This window comes from Drosophila suzukii, chromosome 3 (assembly GCF_043229965.1).
Source record: "Drosophila suzukii chromosome 3, CBGP_Dsuzu_IsoJpt1.0, whole genome shotgun sequence".
In the NCBI taxonomy this organism is placed as follows: domain Eukaryota; kingdom Metazoa; phylum Arthropoda; class Insecta; order Diptera; family Drosophilidae; genus Drosophila; species Drosophila suzukii.
Window position 1 is genome coordinate 61,679,410 of NC_092082.1, and position 18,760 is coordinate 61,698,169.

At 37.7% G+C, this 18,760-nt stretch overlaps 1 protein-coding gene across 1 annotated transcript in view; it reads left to right on the top strand.

Moving 5' to 3' along the window:
* Positions 1-18,527, top strand: part of LOC139352873 (uncharacterized) — a 33,271-nt gene extending 14,744 nt beyond the window's left edge. Inside the window, exon 6 of the mRNA XM_070995510.1 lies at positions 18,398-18,527. Within this exon, the coding sequence (XP_070851611.1) occupies positions 18,398-18,527 (130 nt within the window). The remainder of the gene's footprint in view (positions 1-18,397) is intronic.
* The last annotated feature ends 233 nt before the right edge of the window (positions 18,528-18,760 follow it).

Below are 18,760 nucleotides of genomic sequence, written 5' to 3' on the forward strand. Positions count from 1 at the left end.
CAAAAATGATATTACATTTGATAAAATAAATTAACTATATTAAATTTATGATTTCGGCCCGCAACAGTAAATATTTATTTACCTGCACGTAAATTTTCTGCTGTAGCGTGCCGAATACATAAATTTAATATAGTTTATTTATTTTATCGAATGTAATATAATTTTTCGTCACAATTGTTGATATCACAAATTTTTGTTAAAAGCGCTTTCGCCACTACTTTTTACCTCGTTAAGAGGTGTTTTTGTTTGATATCAGAAGTTTTTTTTTGCACAAGAGTTTAAGTACCTCAATACCATGACTAGGAGTCGTTCCCATGAATATTAAACTTTTTAATAACAAGTTTTATCGCTTCAATTACCTATTTTAATAGCACAAGTTTGGAATCTCAAGGGCTGTATAGTTTCAGATTCAAAGAGAAACCTGTCGTTTCTTATATTTCCCGCCGAACTAGCGGGTTTTTCCAAAGAGGTAGAACAAATAGATCAAGTTTCCTATTTCGATTAGCTTCATGCAAGTAAAGGACCCTAAAACCATAACAGATTTTCCGTTTGAAAAAATCTAATAAGAATACTTTTCATCAAAATGGTTTTTTTCTTGTTTATTCCAATAAGTATGAAATATTTCGTATACGGAGCTGAAACGAGTTGCACTTTTTATCGCTTATTATCTTCCAAACGGTAATTTTTAGGGCAAAAAGTGTTATATATCAAAAGTTGACGAATTTCAAGAGCTATATGATTTGAAAATTAAAAAAAAATCGTTCTACTTAATTTTGAGAAAATAGTCAAAAAGTGGTTTTAAAAAATAACTTTTTGTCATAACTCGAAATCTATTATATTCAGACAACTTTACTATATGAAGGGTATTTAGCAAATTAAATCATTAGTTGTTTAAATACTATAAGCACTTTAAATCGGGCTTTTTTTTTGGATTTTCCGCTAAACTGGCGGGTTTTTCCAAAAGTCGTAGAACAAACGTTTTCTAATTCAAGCTGCTTTATACACCCATAGGGTTTCCAAAACCCTAAAGCTAAGATGGAAACGCTTCCTTCTGCCTGCTACATACTTTCCGACGAATCTAGTATACCCTTTTACTTTACGAGTTACGGGTATAACAAGGAAGAACGCTATAGTCGAGTACCCCGACTATCAGATACCCGTTACTCAGCTAAAGGGACCAAAGGGAAGAAGAAGAAAATCTTGTTTTTTGAATTACTTTTGAACGGAACATCGGATTTCAACAACATCATTTCAACATCAGGTGTCATTCGTCGCGTATTCTCAGTAAGAATAAAACTAGCTAAACAGCTGGGGAGCTTTTATCCCCACCGAATCCAGCAGCTCCAATTTTCTAAATTTTTACTTTTACACTTTCACCGCTTTTTCTCCCAAACAAATCTATATTTCAAAAGTCTTGGTATGCAATCTTCTTAGTTAGTGCGATACCTTTCGATTGGTGTATCACTCGTTATGATCTGGCCATAATTGCAGATTTCCAATTCTGCGGCTATATATAGTAGTTGTCTTCGCACGCTCTCTTGCGCGCTTCGCCACTACGTGTACTGCCGTCCACAGTGATATATATTTGCCAACTCTCCTAAATGGAGTGATTCTTTTTCTCAAGTAAATCTTTTAAGTCTTTGAAAAGTTTTAAAATTTGAAATTCGGATCTGATGTATAATCCACTGAGCAATGGCAAAACAAACCCGGTCTCGCTCGCTGCTAAAACGAAATTGATAAATAAAATGTACTTTTAATTTACTTACCAAATATATGTGTCGCCTAAACATGGGTTATTGTATTTCACGCTTTCACAAGTTCACGAAACTCATAGCATACACTAAGTAATAGTGTTTATTACTTCGATTTCATTTTGACTGTTCTATCGGATCAAATTATTAATTTTGTGGCTTTATTTAGAAGTCTCCTCAAGCACACTCACTGTGCGATTCGTCACTGCGTGTACTGCCATGTTATCAATGTGATGCCACAGTGATATTCCCACAAAAGGTGTCAGATAGCCCAGTTCAACAATTTCGCCAAGTTGCAAGGGTAAATTAATTCCCGTCCTATTGCTGAGGGCAATCAATTATATATCTTTAAGCAATTAAATGCACATTAACAACAGTCTCACAACACGACGTATACGTAATCTGGCGCGTATGGCGGCTCGGACATAAATTACTCATACGTCATGTGGTGCAGCGGAACACAAAATAAACACGAAACCGTTTGTCGCACAACTTCAGCTGCTGCCACATTGTAGTTGCTGGAACCATAAATACTGAAACACGAAAAAAGAAACAAATTTCGCATTCAACATTGTTGCCAGCAGTCCAAACATGCTGGAGAAACCCCTAAAAGCATTCTAAATAAAAGGGAAGTGCAGTCAAAAGTGCCACACAAATTGCAGATGACTTTTCCTGCTGGTTGTCAGCAGCGTTTCGTTTCAGCTAAAAGGAAGTGCAAGGTCCGTTCTCGACTTAAGGCCCGGAAAAATGTGATGAATGTCACGATTATTCGCTGCGACTTTTGTACTTTTCGTATAACAAACAAGTCGCCAGATAAATGTATAAATTCCTAATGATCTACCAGTCCCATGTTAAAAAGAGTAAGATACGGCAATATATATACCAAAAAAGAAAAGAAACCAGTAAAAGTTCGTGAAAAATTATATGTTAAACATGTGACGTCACTTGGGCGTCACTTTAATATTTATTTTTTGACTTCTCTTGGCGTCAGGTTAAATTAGAAGGGGAAAGATTCGAATATGACCTTCAAAACGTTGAACGGTGTTGTTACGTTTCTATGTGTCAAGTTTTTTTTTGTTTTTTTTATTTTTTCTAACGTGCAATTTTTTTATTTAATACTATTCTAACGTAGGCAACCAATAAATGTGATAATATAAAACGTGGGACTTGGGTTTTTCATCTATGGCAGGCTAGAAGAGTGGATCGATGGTCCGCCTGGGTTCAGTGCCGGTCCAGGGGGTGGGTCCTTCGCAGCCTGCTGGTCCTCTCTCGATATTGTCCAGCAGGTTTATCGCCAGAGTGTGTGGGTGGTCATGCATGGATTTCTTCCTTCACCCATGGGAAGTTGAGTACATCATGGAGCATGGGCATTGGAGGCGACGCGAAGCGTTTTATTTTCGAACGCCTGGATGATGCTCACGTTGGATTTGCTGGCTGTGCCTCATAATTGGGTCCCATATGGTATTATATACCAGGAGCTTCGATGACGTTGGGAGCTTAGATCTTCTACCCATCAGCCATCGGCTTGGCGACGCTTCTTTGCGATGTGTGTTTTTGGTTAGGTTCTTATTTTGTGTTGCACAGCGTTCAAAATAAATAAAATGAATAACCATTTTTATATTCGGGTCAATATGAGTCGTGTCGAAAAAATCACATTCTTTCATTCATAGAATGCATTCCTTTGATCTCCCTAAAAGTCCGACTTTTCGCCCGTGTATTTAGAAAATCGCCATAAAAGAAGATTTAAATTGGGAAGAATATATAATAATATAATATATGTAGGGTATTACAAATTCAAATGTTTATTTCGGGTATAGTTAAGTAAATTAAAGAAACAAAGGTATTTTATTTAAACTCCACGACTTTCGCACTCTATGAATGACGCGACTTCCTCTGACAAAATATCCACATCAACTGACTTGCTTACATTTATAAGGCGTAATTTTTAATGAAAGAAGGTGATGGATATAGATCACTTTGATGAAAAGGGATAGGAACTCTTTTGCGTTTTTGGCTGATGAAGAATGCTTGAGGTTGCGGAACTCTGAACAGTGTGTCCCCATATGAAATTACATAGGTTGCTGTAAATCCCTCAATGTATCCATATCCCACATCTATGTTGCGAAGTTCATTAGAGTAGATGACTCCTTTTGAGAAATTTAAAGTTTCATGCTCAGTTACGGAAACAGTGAAGTTGTGGAACTGCGTTAGCTTTGAAACAGCAGAATCTGAAGCAGATCGCGATAAACTGTTTCTCCTAAATCGAAACTGAGATTTATGACATCTGGTCTTATATTTTTTATGATTTTTGAAGGTGACAATGTCGGAAACAATTTGTATGAAAAAAGAAGAATAATATTTTTGAAAAATTCTTTTTGCTGTTACTATTATTTTTGTTTAAAGAAACTTTTTGCATTAAAATATTGAAGTTTTCAAGTCGAGGAAAAAAGTTTAAAAAGTAGATGTTTACACAAGTTTGTCCTTTTTAATAAGTACTGAATGGGTTAAGAAAAGTATTGCATCATTCAAACGGCATTTAAATTACCTTTCCATTGATGCCAAACTCAACAAGAAGTAAGGTCAAATTATGAGTATATTTATCTTTTGTTTTGTGAAAATAATTTTGACCACCTCTGTATAAAGTGTGCTTTCGATTCCAGACTAGATAAATTTGTTTTAGAAACAGGAAAAAAATTCAGGAATAAGTTTTGTAAATTCATTGATGAAAAATTTAACTAAGTTGAGTGATAAGTACTTACACAAGAATAAATGAACAAGAGTTCAAGAGTTGGGAAAGATTCCCGGTTTAATATGAAATTTTTTAGTGGAAATAGTTTTGAAATTCGTTTTCTCGATACATATAGATTTACGCCATCAAGTTTAGATACCCTAGCTTCTAATTTAGTTGATGATCAATTGAATACTGTAAAGTCAGTTTTCAGAAATGATATAGAATTTCGACTAATCCGTAAGAAGGGTTTATTTCCCTATGAATATTTAGATTCCGCTAGTAGACTAGAGGAAACTTCCATCGCACTAAGGGAAACATTCTATAGTAATTTAACGGAAATGGAATGCACTCTTGAAGAGTATGATCACGCTCTTAAAGTTTGGTCACATTTCTCATGTTCCACTCTAAAAGATTACACCAGCTTACAAAAAAAAATCGACGAAATAAGCCATGAAGGCGACCTAGGTTTACCAGTAAGGCACATCTTCCTGATTAAGAAAAAGGCACTTAAAATTTTTTGTATAATACAACTTTTTTTAAGGTGTAAGAAACGTTTTTGGCACCTTTTTTTTCTAACTAGAGTTTTGATAAACCGAGCTCGGACATCAAAGACTCATTTTACAGGTAATACAGGTAAAAATACACGCCTAAAAACAGAAATTAGTTTTATGTTTTTTTCTTGAGGGCTGAACCTTAACGAAGAATATGAGCCATTGATCACGACAATTCGTCGGTAAATCGATTTTTTACAGATTACAAGTTCAGTATTCGGGAGCAGCGGCCGTTAAACATTATTTTAAATTTATAGTGTTGGGGAACGTCAGAACGTCAGTTTCCTTGCTATTATTGGTGTGTACGCTAAAAAGTTTTCGATTGCAGTTACGAGGAAATCATTTTCATAATTGGCGAAAAGCTTGTCATGGAGCATAAAGGTAAACGTTTAATTTGCTTAAATGATTCTAATGAATTTTGTTTTGTATGCGGTGAATACGTTTAGAAAAGTTCAGTAACTCGAGCTTTTTATAATAAGGAGAGACAATTCTACAAAGAATGCTTTTCCGAATATCTCGAAATTCGATACCAATTGGATATGTGTTGTGTGTTTCGTGTCGCGTAAATTTTGCACATTCGGGCGTCAATAAAGTACAATTTTCTCATAGATCTAATTTTTGCTTCACAACGCCAATGACTTGGAGACAGCCGCTGAATCACACAGATGATTGCTACTTCTGTCTAAGCAAATTATCTGGTGTGGGACGTTCGGCAATCTGGAATCACGTAAAAGTCTTTTCAGTGACCTTTCCTAAAGCTTTTACGATTCCTGAAAACTTCACCTGTGTTGATACGGATGAAAGTTCAGAAACATGCGATTCAAATGATTCCGAAACGTTGCCAAATTTGGAAAAGCTCTCACAAAAAAAACTGAATGATCTAATTAGAGATCTTGAGCTAACCAAAGAAAAGTCGGAATTTCTGTCCTCTCGAATGAAGCAGCATGGCTTTTTAAATCCGTATGTCACATTACAGAAGTCACCACGAAAAATTTTCGAAGTACTTTACAAAACAGGACAGTATTTGTTTTTATAATAATATAGGCGCTTTGTTTAACGAGCTTAATGTAGACCACATACCAATGGAGTGGAGGTTGTTCATTGACGGCAGCAAGGAGAGTTGAAAGGTTGTCCTGTAGCATAAAGGAAATGAAAACCATCTCTACCGATCGCCCATGCGGTAAACACAAAGGAGTAGAGCTGCTGAAATTAATAAAATATGATAAGTTTCAATGGAAGATATGTGCGGACCTAAAGGTTGTTGGAATGGTCTGCGGGTTGCAAGGAGGTTATACCAAAAACTGTTGATTCCCTTGTCTTTGGGACAAAAACTTTGTCAAAGCCCTTAACAAAGAAAGCACCGCATTTACATATTTAATTAGCCTTTTTCCAGCACTGTCCTACGCTAAAATTAAAGAGGCCGTTTTTGCAGGTCCTGAAATTAAGAAACTATTAAAGGACAATAAATTCACAACGCTGTTATCTTTTAAAGAAGCGGCAGCGTGGAAATCCTTTAGGCTGGTGGTAGAAACCTTCTTGGAAATAACAAAGCGGGAAATTACAAAAGTATTGTAAGGGACATGCTTAAGAACTATATGGCTATGGGTAAGCTATCATAAGCTCTTAAAAGTAATGTTTATTATGTCTTTGTTTGTTTTTGACAGGAGTGCATACATATGTCGCTAAAAATTCATTTTCTCGACTCTCACTTGGACTTTTTTCCGGAGAATTTGGGAGCTGTAAGTGATGAGCATGGGGAGCGGTTCCATCAGCAAATGAAGGAAATTGATATCATGGCTTTTGGGATGCCGCTATGTTGGGATAGTCACCCATTTGGTTTCTTATTTGGGAAACGGAAATTAGCTCATACAAGAAGCAAATAAGAAGCCAAAACTGTTTTGAAGGTTTAGTTTAATATTGCATAATTATAACAATCGTAGTCTATGTTTAAAAAAAACTTTTTCTTTCACTACTAGTACATCCAAAAAAGTTACGCTTAAATCTTTCCCAAAACAAAAAATGTATTCTACTCGTACTGTAAATAGCGGAGCCGTAAGCGCAAAATTAAAAAAAATATATGAAAATGATTTCCTAGTAAATGCAATCGCATACTATTTAGCTTGGCCACCTCTAATAGCAAGGAAACTGACGTTATGCATAACTACTTGCACCAAGTTCTGACGTTCCCCAACACTGAAAATTTAAAATAATGTTTAACGGCCGCTGCTCCCGAATACTGAACTGGGGTGTATACGTTTAAGAATCTGTAAAAAATCGATTTGCCGACGAGCTGTAACCAATGGCTCGTGATTAATGGCTCATATTCTTCGTTAAAGTTCAGCCTTCAAGAAAAAAATATTAAACAATATATTATAACAGCGTTTTTGCTTCTTTTTCCAAATTTTTTAACTTTGACGAAGTGTAGCTTCTGAACTAATGAATGGAACTCAATGTTGTGTATAAGAAAGTTAAAGGGCATTCTATTACCTGAGTCTTTGATGACCGAATTCGGTTTCTCAGAATTCAAGTTAGAAAATAAAAAAGTTCCAAAAACGTTTTTTATACTTAAAAAAAAATTAGAGCCATACAAAAAATTTTAAGTGCCCTTTTCTTAATCAGGGAGATGTTACTTACCGGAAAACCAAGGTCGCCTTCATGGCCTATTTCGTCTATTTTTTTTTGTAACCTTGTGTTATTTAAAGAAAAATTATCAAATACATTATCGGAATTTTCAACAATGTATACTGAATGGGTTTGTATTGAAAAAACCTTGGTTAAAGAATTACATTGATCTAAATACTTTACATAGGCAAAATGCAAAAAATTAAATTTGAAAAAGATTTTTTTTAATTAATGAATAATTCTGTTTACGGAAAAACAATGGAAGATCCCGAGCGCAGGGTCGATATTAAGCTTCTTAGAACATGGGTAGCTCTGGATAGCAGGAAGACTGGACGAAAAGCACATTGTGCCAAAACTTTAACTTCAAAATCCAATTTTCATAGTGCAATTAAAATTAATGATAATTTCTATGCAATTCAAATGAAACAAGGAAGAACGCTATAGTCGAGTACCTCGACTATCAGATACCCGTTACTCAGCTATATGGAGATATGCAAGCAGCAAAGCGAGATTAAAATGCGCCACCTACCGGCGGTATACAGATTTAAGCGTTATGGGCGTTAGAGTGGGCGTGGCAAATTTTTGGATCAATCGATAGGTATCGACGAGACCAATACATTTCAGTTAAAATTTTTTATCTAGCATGAAAATTGTGGGCGTCACAGGTTTTCGCGGTTTGTGGGCGTTAAAGTGGGCGTGGCAAACTTTTTTTTGGGTCAACCGATAGGTATTGATGAGAACAATACATTTCAGTTAAAATTTTTATTCTAGCATCAAAACTGTAGGACCCACAGTTTTGGGCGGTTTGTGGGCGTTAGAGTGGGCGTGGCACTGTGCCGAAACAAACTTGCGCTGCGTAAGAAGCTCAGGAATCTGCACGCCAAATCTCAATAGCCTAGCTCCCATAGTTTCCGAGATCTCAGCGTTCATCCGGACGGACAGACAGACGGACAGACGGACGTGGCTAGATCGACTCGGCTAGTGATCCTGATCAAGAATATATATACTTTGTGGGGTCGGAAACGCTTCCTTCTGCCTGTTACATAGTTTCCGACGAATCTAGTATACCCTTTTACTCTACGAGTAACGGATATAAAAATTGTCCGTTCTATTTAATAAGCCAATGTATTTGGGATTTCCAATACTAGACTTATCGAAATGAAAAATGTATGATTTTCACTATCAATATATGAAGTCAAAGTTTCAGGAAAAGTAACTCTTAAATAATACTGATTAATTTATCTATACAATAAAAACTGAGGAATTTTATAAAGACATTCGTAATGATCTTGAAGCCAAATTTGATACATCGGACTATTCAGATGAAAGAATTAATCCTTACACCCAGAAAAAAAAGAACGAACAAAATCAAGAACATTTTTCATGAAATGCGAACAATCCGTTCTCCATTTTTAGTTCTCACATTTCGAACGTTTGTTCACGAAAATCGAACGGTGTTGGTAACAATTTCTACCGACGAACAACTTGGTTCCAAATTGCGAAAAATGTTCTCAGATATCGAACGCCTCCGACACATGGTAGCACAGGTTCGAGTCCGCAAGAAGACGGTTGTGAATTGTAAGTTTTATAAAAATATTATTTCTAACGTTTATATGTGTACTTCTATTAATAAATAAATTCTTTGTCTTCAGCAAAATATCCAAAATACATTGAATTCTAGCAAAAACAAAACATAAGGTGAGAAATTAAATAAATCTCTACCAGGCGTCCAGAAAGTCTAGCGTGTACACAAACCTCGTTTTTTTTAGATTTTTATGTTCTCAGGTTAAGCCCGAAATGTTCCTAAACTGACACCATTCGTTCGGGACCCGACCCTAAAGTTTCGGTCACATTTTACGAACGACCGTTAATGAACTGTCAACAAACGGGCTCACGCACTTTTTGACAACGTTTGGTCTTGATTTTTGAACGTTTCGAACGGATTTTTTTCTGGGTGTATAACTGTAAAAGAGTCACCAAAAAAAGTTAAAGGTTTTTTAAAGATGCGCTCAACGGTAAACTCACGACAGAATTTGAAGGTCTTTGCTCAAAGGTTTATTTTTATAGAATAGATCAAGTTGAACCTTCACATAATAAAGCAAAGGGAGTGAGTTTACGAAATCTTACAATTGAACATTATAAAAACGTATTATTATGGTAATAGAACAATATTTAGATCAAAAGCACACAAAAAAAACTACAAATAAAAAAATAAACAAAATTCTTTGTGGTAAAGACAGCAAAAGAAAACGCAATGTTAACGAAACTCAATTTTTAGAGTTAAGCAATGAAGACCATGGTACGAGATCAATAAAACATCAGAGATTAATCGAAAAAGATATTTTAGAAAATGTTAAATGATTAGAATCTAATTCATTTTGCTTGGGTGAGATGATACAAAATAATTATGTGAACGATGGAGAATCATAAGATTTAAATTTCAAAAGGAATATATTGAAAAACAGGTTTTCTATAAATCAGTTGAATTGGAGATGTTATATTATGATCGAGACTTTGCAAAATATAAATACAAATTATTTTGAGTGTGTAAAAAGTATATTTATTATTTTTAATTTTATTTAAGTAAACATTTTACCAAACTATTAATATTAAACTTAATATAAGATAAGATAAACATATAAATAAAACATAAAAATAAAAACGTATAATAGCTTGACTTTCAAAGTGAACGCTCGTGTTTTCTTCTGCGCTCGGAATTTTTAATTCTTTTCGTGTTTTCCTAGGACGGCTTAGATCAAAACTTTTAATATTCGGTCCTTAAATTGAATTTACATATGTTCTGTTTTTTTGTTTTTGTGATCTATATTGCTTTGTGCTTTCTCCGTAGAAGCTGCAGTGCCATTTTGTGATGTTGTTTTTGCCCTATGGAAACATTGAAGCTGCCCAGTTTTGACTGGTCGTCTTGAAAGTGTCCATAGTTTGTGCAAACAAGGGTGCCGGGTATACCGGTCGAACTAGTGATGACCTGGTTAAGGGTCATAACTTATTGTATTGTTGTGATCCTTGCCTAGAAGTTGCGCACGAGACGCGATCTTTTATAAGCCAAACTAAAGGTGTATTAAAGGGTGTAATTAATACCTTCGCCGCGGCTAGAGATAGTTTTCGCCGAGCAGATGGCCTTCGAGGTATTGGACTATATACAACATAAAACAAAGGCCAAAAATATTACCGTGGAAAAATTTAATTTTACCTATGGACACCTCGTCTTTTAATATCTGTGTTCCAAACGAGCTCTATTCAGCCATATGTTCTGCAGATTTCTGGCATGCACTCATAGTGGAATAGGAATAGGCATTCAAGAAAAAAAAAAAGACCTGTAGAAACAAGACTCCTACGCATGGAAATAACATTTTTAAATAGTTTTGAGTTTCGAACTTAATTTTATCAAAATCGGACGACTATATTTATAGCAAAATCGCAAAATTGGTGGGAAAATAATATGAAAAACACTATGGCTTCGGTGTTTTTTGACATATTATATTATACTATTGGGAATTTCATTGTTTGTATTTTTGAGAATTCCGAATTAAATTTACTAATTATAACTGCAGGGGTATACAAACTTCGGCTTGCCGAAGCTAAGTTTATGTCTAACATATAGTCATATACGAACGTCCCTCAAGGGGCACTCTAAGGTTAATGTGGCCCTCAGTTGTCCGGTTTATGTGTATGAACCTTGAGATGAGTTAAGAGGTTTTTTTGTCCACAACAATCGAGGTGTTTTTGGCGAAGGCAAAAAGTTCGCCTGGTTCCCTGCTGGAGGCGTCTCCTAGTAAAGCCACTACTGGGGCACCGAGGTAACTTCTTCTTGCTCGAGAGAGAGCCGGGCAATTGCAGATTAGATGTTCCAGGGTTTCGAGGCTGTTGAGTATTCCGAGTGTGGTTGCGTGTGATGCGGCCAGACAGTGGCCTGTGAGGACTCCCACTAACAGTCTGCAATCTTTCCGCGGTAGATGCGGCACATAGTGGCTGAGTGTATCGTTGCGCTCTTTGCACATAATTCTTGATTTTACTTTGCTAAATGCAAAATCTTGAAAAACTGCAACTTGGTTAACCAATATACATCACAATATTTTTTGGAATTAATATGATAATTGTCCAGAACCCGCGTTTCTATACTATTTCAGATGGTCTGTTTGGTTCTTGGCCGTAGGTTGATGATTCAGCAGCGATGTGAATATTTCGCACAACATCTCAGTAGCATCGTCAATGTCATCAGGAATGTTCAGTGTTCATGTTGAGGGTAACTAAACCGTTCATAGCTTCCTGAACCTTTGGTATAGTCGAGTACCTCGACTATCAGGTACCCGTTACTCAGCTAAATAGAGATATGCGAGTAGCAAAGCGAGATTAAACTGCGCCACCTACCGGCGGTATACAGATTTAAGCGTTATGGGCGTTAGAGTGGGCGTGGCAATTTTTTTTTTTGGACCAATCGATAGGTATTGACGAGACCAATACATTTCAGTTAAAATTTTTATCTAGCATAAAAATTGTGGGCGTCACAGGTTTTCGCGGTTTGTGGGCGTTCAAGTGGGCGTGGCATATTCGCGTGACAAACTTGCGCTGCGTATGAGGCTACGGAATCTAAATCTGAAATCCCAATTCTCTATCTTTGATAGTTTCCGAGATATCCACGTTCATATTTACGATTTTTTGAAGTTTGTGGGCGGTTTATGGGCGTTAGGGTGGGCGTGGCCAACTTTTGTTTGGGTCAATCGATAGGTATTGATGAGAACATTAAACATTTTTAAAATGTTACATACTTTCCGACGAATCTAGTATACCCTTTTACTCTACGAGTAACGGGTATAAATATATTAGGTTTTGTTTTTAGGGTAAGTATTTTCTTATCTATTTATACCCGTTACTCGTAGAGTAAAAGGGTATACTAGATTCGTCGGAAAGTATGTAACAGGCAGAAGGAAGCGTTTCCGACCCCATAAAGTATATATATTCTTGATCAGGATCACTAGCCGAGTCCATCTAGCCATGTCCGTCTGTCTGTCCGTCCAGATGAACGCTGAGATCTCGGAAACTATAAGAGCTCGGCTATTTGGCGTGCAGATTCCTGAGCTTCTTACGCAGCGCAAGTTTGTTTCAGCAATGTGCCACGCCCACTCTTACGCCCACAAACCGCCCAAAACTGTGGCTCCTACAGTTTTGATGCTAAAAAGAAAATTTTAACTGAAATGTAATGTTCTCATCAATACCTAACGATTGACCAAAAAAAAAATTTGACACGCCCACTTTAACGCCCACAAACCGCGAAAACCTGTGACGCCCAACATTTTTATGCTAGATAAAAAATTTTAACTGAAATGTATTGGTCTCGTCAATACCTATCGATTGATCCAAAAAAAATTTTGCCACGCCCACTCTAACGCTCATAACGCTTAAATCTGTATACCGCCGGTAGGTGGCGCATTTTACTCTCGCTTTGCTGCTTGCATATCTCCATTTAGCTGAGTAACGGGTATCTGATAGTCGAGGTACTCGACTATAGCGTTCTTCCTTGTTATACCCGTTACTCGTAGAGTAAAAGGGTATACTAGATTCGTCGAAAAGTATGTAACAGGCAGAAGGAAGCGTTTCCGACCCCATAAAGTATATATATTCTTGATCAGGATCACTAGCCGAGTCGATCTAGCCATGTCCGTCTGTCCGTCTGTTCGTCTGTCTGTCCGGATGAACGCTGAGATCTCGGAAACTATGAGAGCTAGGCTATTGAGATTTGGCGTACAGATTCCTGAGCTTCTTACGCAGCGCAAGTTTGTTTCAGTAGACTGCCACGCCCACTCTAACGCCCACAAACCGCCCAAAACTGTAACTCCTACAGTTTTGATGCTAGAAAGAAAATTTTAATTGAAATGTATTGGTGTCGTCAATACCTATCGATTGATCCAAAAATAAATTTGCCACTCCCACCCTAACGCCCATAACGCTTAAATCTGTCTACCGCCGGTAGGTGGCGCATTTTAATCTCGCTTTGCTGCTTGCATATCTCTATTTCCCTTTGAGTAACGGGTATCTGATAGTCGAGGTACTCGACTATAGCGTTCTTCCTTGTTTTATATTATTTTTTATGACATAACAAGAATTTTCTCCAAAAAGGGGCGTTGCCACGCCTTTTTCTGTTAATTTGCTAATTATAAGCCCAAATATAAGAACCGAACTCAAATATTTGGTTTTGCTTGAAGTTTTTAATTTTGGCCACAAAAAGTGTTCAGCCAGCCTATAGTGCGATGATGCGCACTCCAGTCTCCTGCAATTATAAAATTTGGTCGAAGTTCACTTAGAAGCTCTTCGTAGTGGTTAGCTGTGAGCTGAGAATTTTGGGGACAATATATAGACGTAATGACTACTTTCCCTTGGTCAGTTTTGACGTTGACCGCAACACACTGAGCCGTTTGGTGTTCCACACATAAGAATTGGTAGTATTCAAGGCACGTCATTTTGGTCAATTAACTGATAAAAAAATCAACGAGTCTTTATATTATGGATTAGCTATTCGTCGTCATCCTGATTCTGCTGAAGATATGAAACGCGAGATATGGGCAACTTATTTCCATAAAAGTTCAACTGATAAGAATCCCGCGCACATGAATTGTCCACCTGGACCAGACAGTTGGTGCAAGTGGCAGAAAGCAGCGGCTGAAGATACTCTGGATGACTTTTCCCACGAGGATCCACCTCTAACTGATAAGGTTTTAGAAGTTTTGAAGCCTATTTATGAAAGCTTGTCGGATGATTCTTTATTAGACCGTTGTTTGGGTTGTGAAACTCAAAATAACAACGAGTCGCTCAATTCTTTGATATGGACGTTTGCACCCAAACATATTCATGCTGGATTCCAGACAATTGAAATTGCAAATTATTTAGCAGCCTGTATTTTTAATGAAGGTTTTTATCGTATTCTAAATATTATGAAACTTATGGGAATTAAAATCGGCCTAGAATCTCATGGGTTTGCTGTCAGGCGCAACGCTGTAAGGATCCAACGGTCTGAGGTCCGAGCTTCAGATGCTTCAAAAGAAGGAAGAACTGCTCGTTATCATGAAAGAACTGCTAAAATTAATGGATATGAAGTAGAAGAAGACCCAATGTATGAAGCTGGGATGGCTGATTAAGAGAATGTAAGTTATTCGTGCTATTCTATCAGTTACACTGCCTGAAATTATCGTAAAACTTTAAACGCGTTTTTCTCCAAACTACTTTTTCTGATACGGTAGCCATAATATTTCAAGTTCTTATCAGCCGATTTACTTAAAATTTGAAATGTATTGGTGTCGTCAATACCTATCGATTGATCCAAAAATAAATTTGCCACTCCCACCCTAACGCCCATAACGCTTAAATCTGTCTACCGCCGGTAGGTGGCGCATTTTAATCTCGCTTTGCTGCTTGCATATCTCTATTTCCCTTTGAGTAACGGGTATCTGATAGTCGAGGTACTCGACTATAGCGTTCTTCCTTGTTTTATATTATTTTTTATGACATAACAAGAATTTTCTCCAAAAAGGGGCGTTGCCACGCCTTTTTCTGTTAATTTGCTAATTATAAGCCCAAATATAAGAACCGAACTCAAATATTTGGTTTTGCTTGAAGTTTTTAATTTTGGCCACAAAAAGTGTTCAGCCAGCCTATAGTGCGATGATGCGCACTCCAGTCTCCTGCAATTATAAAATTTGGTCGAAGTTCACTTAGAAGCTCTTCGTAGTGGTTAGCTGTGAGCTGAGAATTTTGGGGACAATATATAGACGTAATGACTACTTTCCCTTGGTCAGTTTTGACGTTGACCGCAACACACTGAGCCGTTTGGTGTTCCACACATAAGAATTGGTAGTATTCAAGGCACGTCATTTTGGTCAATTAACTGATAAAAAAATCAACGAGTCTTTATATTATGGATTAGCTATTCGTCGTCATCCTGATTCTGCTGAAGATATGAAACGCGAGATATGGGCAACTTATTTCCATAAAAGTTCAACTGATAAGAATCCCGCGCACATGAATTGTCCACCTGGACCAGACAGTTGGTGCAAGTGGCAGAAAGCAGCGGCTGAAGATACTCTGGATGACTTTTCCCACGAGGATCCACCTCTAACTGATAAGGTTTTAGAAGTTTTGAAGCCTATTTATGAAAGCTTGTCGGATGATTCTTTATTAGACCGTTGTTTGGGTTGTGAAACTCAAAATAACAACGAGTCGCTCAATTCTTTGATATGGACGTTTGCACCCAAACATATTCATGCTGGATTCCAGACAATTGAAATTGCAAATTATTTAGCAGCCTGTATTTTTAATGAAGGTTTTTATCGTATTCTAAATATTATGAAACTTATGGGAATTAAAATCGGCCTAGAATCTCATGGGTTTGCTGTCAGGCGCAACGCTGTAAGGATCCAACGGTCTGAGGTCCGAGCTTCAGATGCTTCAAAAGAAGGAAGAACTGCTCGTTATCATGAAAGAACTGCTAAAATTAATGGATATGAAGTAGAAGAAGACCCAATGTATGAAGCTGGGATGGCTGATTAAGAGAATGTAAGTTATTCGTGCTATTCTATCAGTTACACTGCCTGAAATTATCGTAAAACTTTAAACGCGTTTTTCTCCAAACTACTTTTTCTGATACGGTAGCCATAATATTTCAAGTTCTTATCAGCCGATTTACTTAAAATTTGGCATGAATATTCTTTCAATATCTCTCTATCGCATGAACCAACAAAAAATAAGAGCGGGGGATTTCTATTTTTTTATTTTATTTTTACTAAGTTTATAATTGAATTTGAGTTTGAATTTGAGTTCGAAGTAGAGGTAATTTACAGGATCAACAAATTGCAACTGTTTCCTTTTGATCTTTATTTTACTTGTTTTCGGATGGACTTGTCCATGGAGTCTTCACAAAGAATATCGCAGCGATGCAAAAACCTGTCTGCACTCCACGAAAGCATTATCGAGACTGGTACTTTGCTGTTATGGGAGAAATTCATTTGTTGGACAAGGTAACTATTCCATGGGTTTGGACCATTTAACCGATATATTGGTAAAATTGACCGCAGGGGTGTTTAGCGTATTTTGTGAATCTCATAAAGATTGCACATAATTAAAAATATTGTTCGTTTAACTATTTTCCTCCAAATTCTACACATGATGAATAGTAACTTGGAAATCTTTTACAAATTTGATTGGTAGAATTCACTATTAAATACTTAACTACAATAAAGTAGTAAGACTACTATACAAATAATACAACTAATGTAAAAATAGTGAAATAGTAAATAGTAAAAGAAAAACAAGGAAGAACGCTATAGTCGAGTACCTCGACTATCAGATACCCGTTACTCAGCTAATGGGACCAAAGGCAAATGGAGATATGCAAGCAGCAAAGCGAGATTGAAATGCGCCACCTACCGGCGGTAGACAGATTTTAGCGTTATGGGCATTTGTAGGGTACAATGCACGCACGCACGCATAAGGGTTAAAGTTTGGCTATAAGTGTTCCTCGCTCGCATGTACAAAACGTAAATAGCGGCATAATTCCCGAATTTGCTGGACCGCCTCTCTGTACTGTACGTCTGCCATCTCGCTCGCACGATCTGCGCCGCGGCGATTGAACATCTGGCGAAAATCAGTGTGAGCGACGAGACGACGGAAAATATCACGCCATAACGCCGTTATTCTCCGTCTCTGCGCTCCCTACTTAGATTCCTGGAAGCGTAGTCAGCCACGTAGGCCAACTTCTGTGCACAGCTCGAGCACTTGAGTTTCTCTCGCTAAGGCCAGCAGACGTGCGCCCAAAACCAATAGTCAAATCAAACAAGTCTACGGGAAAACTGACCGACAAACGGTACCATAGTGCGGCAAGGGGTAACCTGTACAATAATAGCTAAAGTGAATAGTGCAAAACCATAGTCTGAGGTAAATATCAGTTATAATTTTTCTCGAGGACCGGACATATAATATCGGAAGTGTTTCTGTTTCAGAACCCACCCCCCCCGCAATCGATCTCTTAACAGGCGCTAAGTCCCTGCCGCTCAGTGTATGCTGGCGCTGATATCGTCGAACGATTGCAGAGTGGGGGGTGGCTTTTAGGACCCTGGTCGGTTGCCGGAAATTTTTGCGAGCGCATTTATATACAATCAGAAGGGAATTTTCCTCAACTTGGTCAGGTGGTCGGATCAGCCATCCAGCGCCCGCTTCTCGGCTTACGTACCGGCAGCGGAGGCGCCTTCATGAACAGTTAAGCGACGCAGACCAAGCCAACACTCACACGTCAGAGACTATATGTGTAGTCGGGTAGATACCCCGCTACCTTAACCCCACCAGGACATGAGGTCCAGATAACAGGAGACCTGCGATTCGGCTGCTGTATGCTCAGCGGCGGTAACTTTGCGTAGTTTTTAGTTTCTCCTTTTTCTATTTGCTGTATTTGAGTAGTTTTTTTTGCATAAATGTGCTTATACGAAATTTCTAACGATTCGGCTGCTGTATGCTCAGCGGCGGTAACTAGAAGTGCACGACCTCTACGACCAGCATACCGAGTGGCGACTTGAGATCCGGTAGGATTCAAGTTGAACGCTACATAGTAGACATAGCATAAAAACAGAAATGGCGCCCAACGTGGGGCCCGATCGTTCAGATCGGGAGATATATAGTCCGAAATTCCCGCGAAAATCGCTCTCTAACACCATCCAGTAATTTTCAGTTTTTTTTTGTAGAACACAATTTCTTAAAGTAACGTCCAGCGCGGAAAAGCCAATTTGTCCTGTGGAAAAGCGTATAGAGGTCCTCCTAAGCAGTGGAACGACCCAGGATAAAGCAATACCCGTGAAGGAATACGTTATTTAAGAAAAATCCAATTGTAGGTTTCAAATTTTTCAGGGTAGTGATAGATCATTTCCTGGAACTGTAGTACAGTCGAGTATATCACGAACTGGCTAACCGGAAGGAGCTACACATCAGCTCAGACATTTAAGCTTTCAATAGAATTTCCTCCGCGAATCGATGAGAACGGAAAAAGCAATCACCTGAACAGGAATGGGTTGACCAGACGTCGAAATTCAGGGAGTCCATAGTTATAG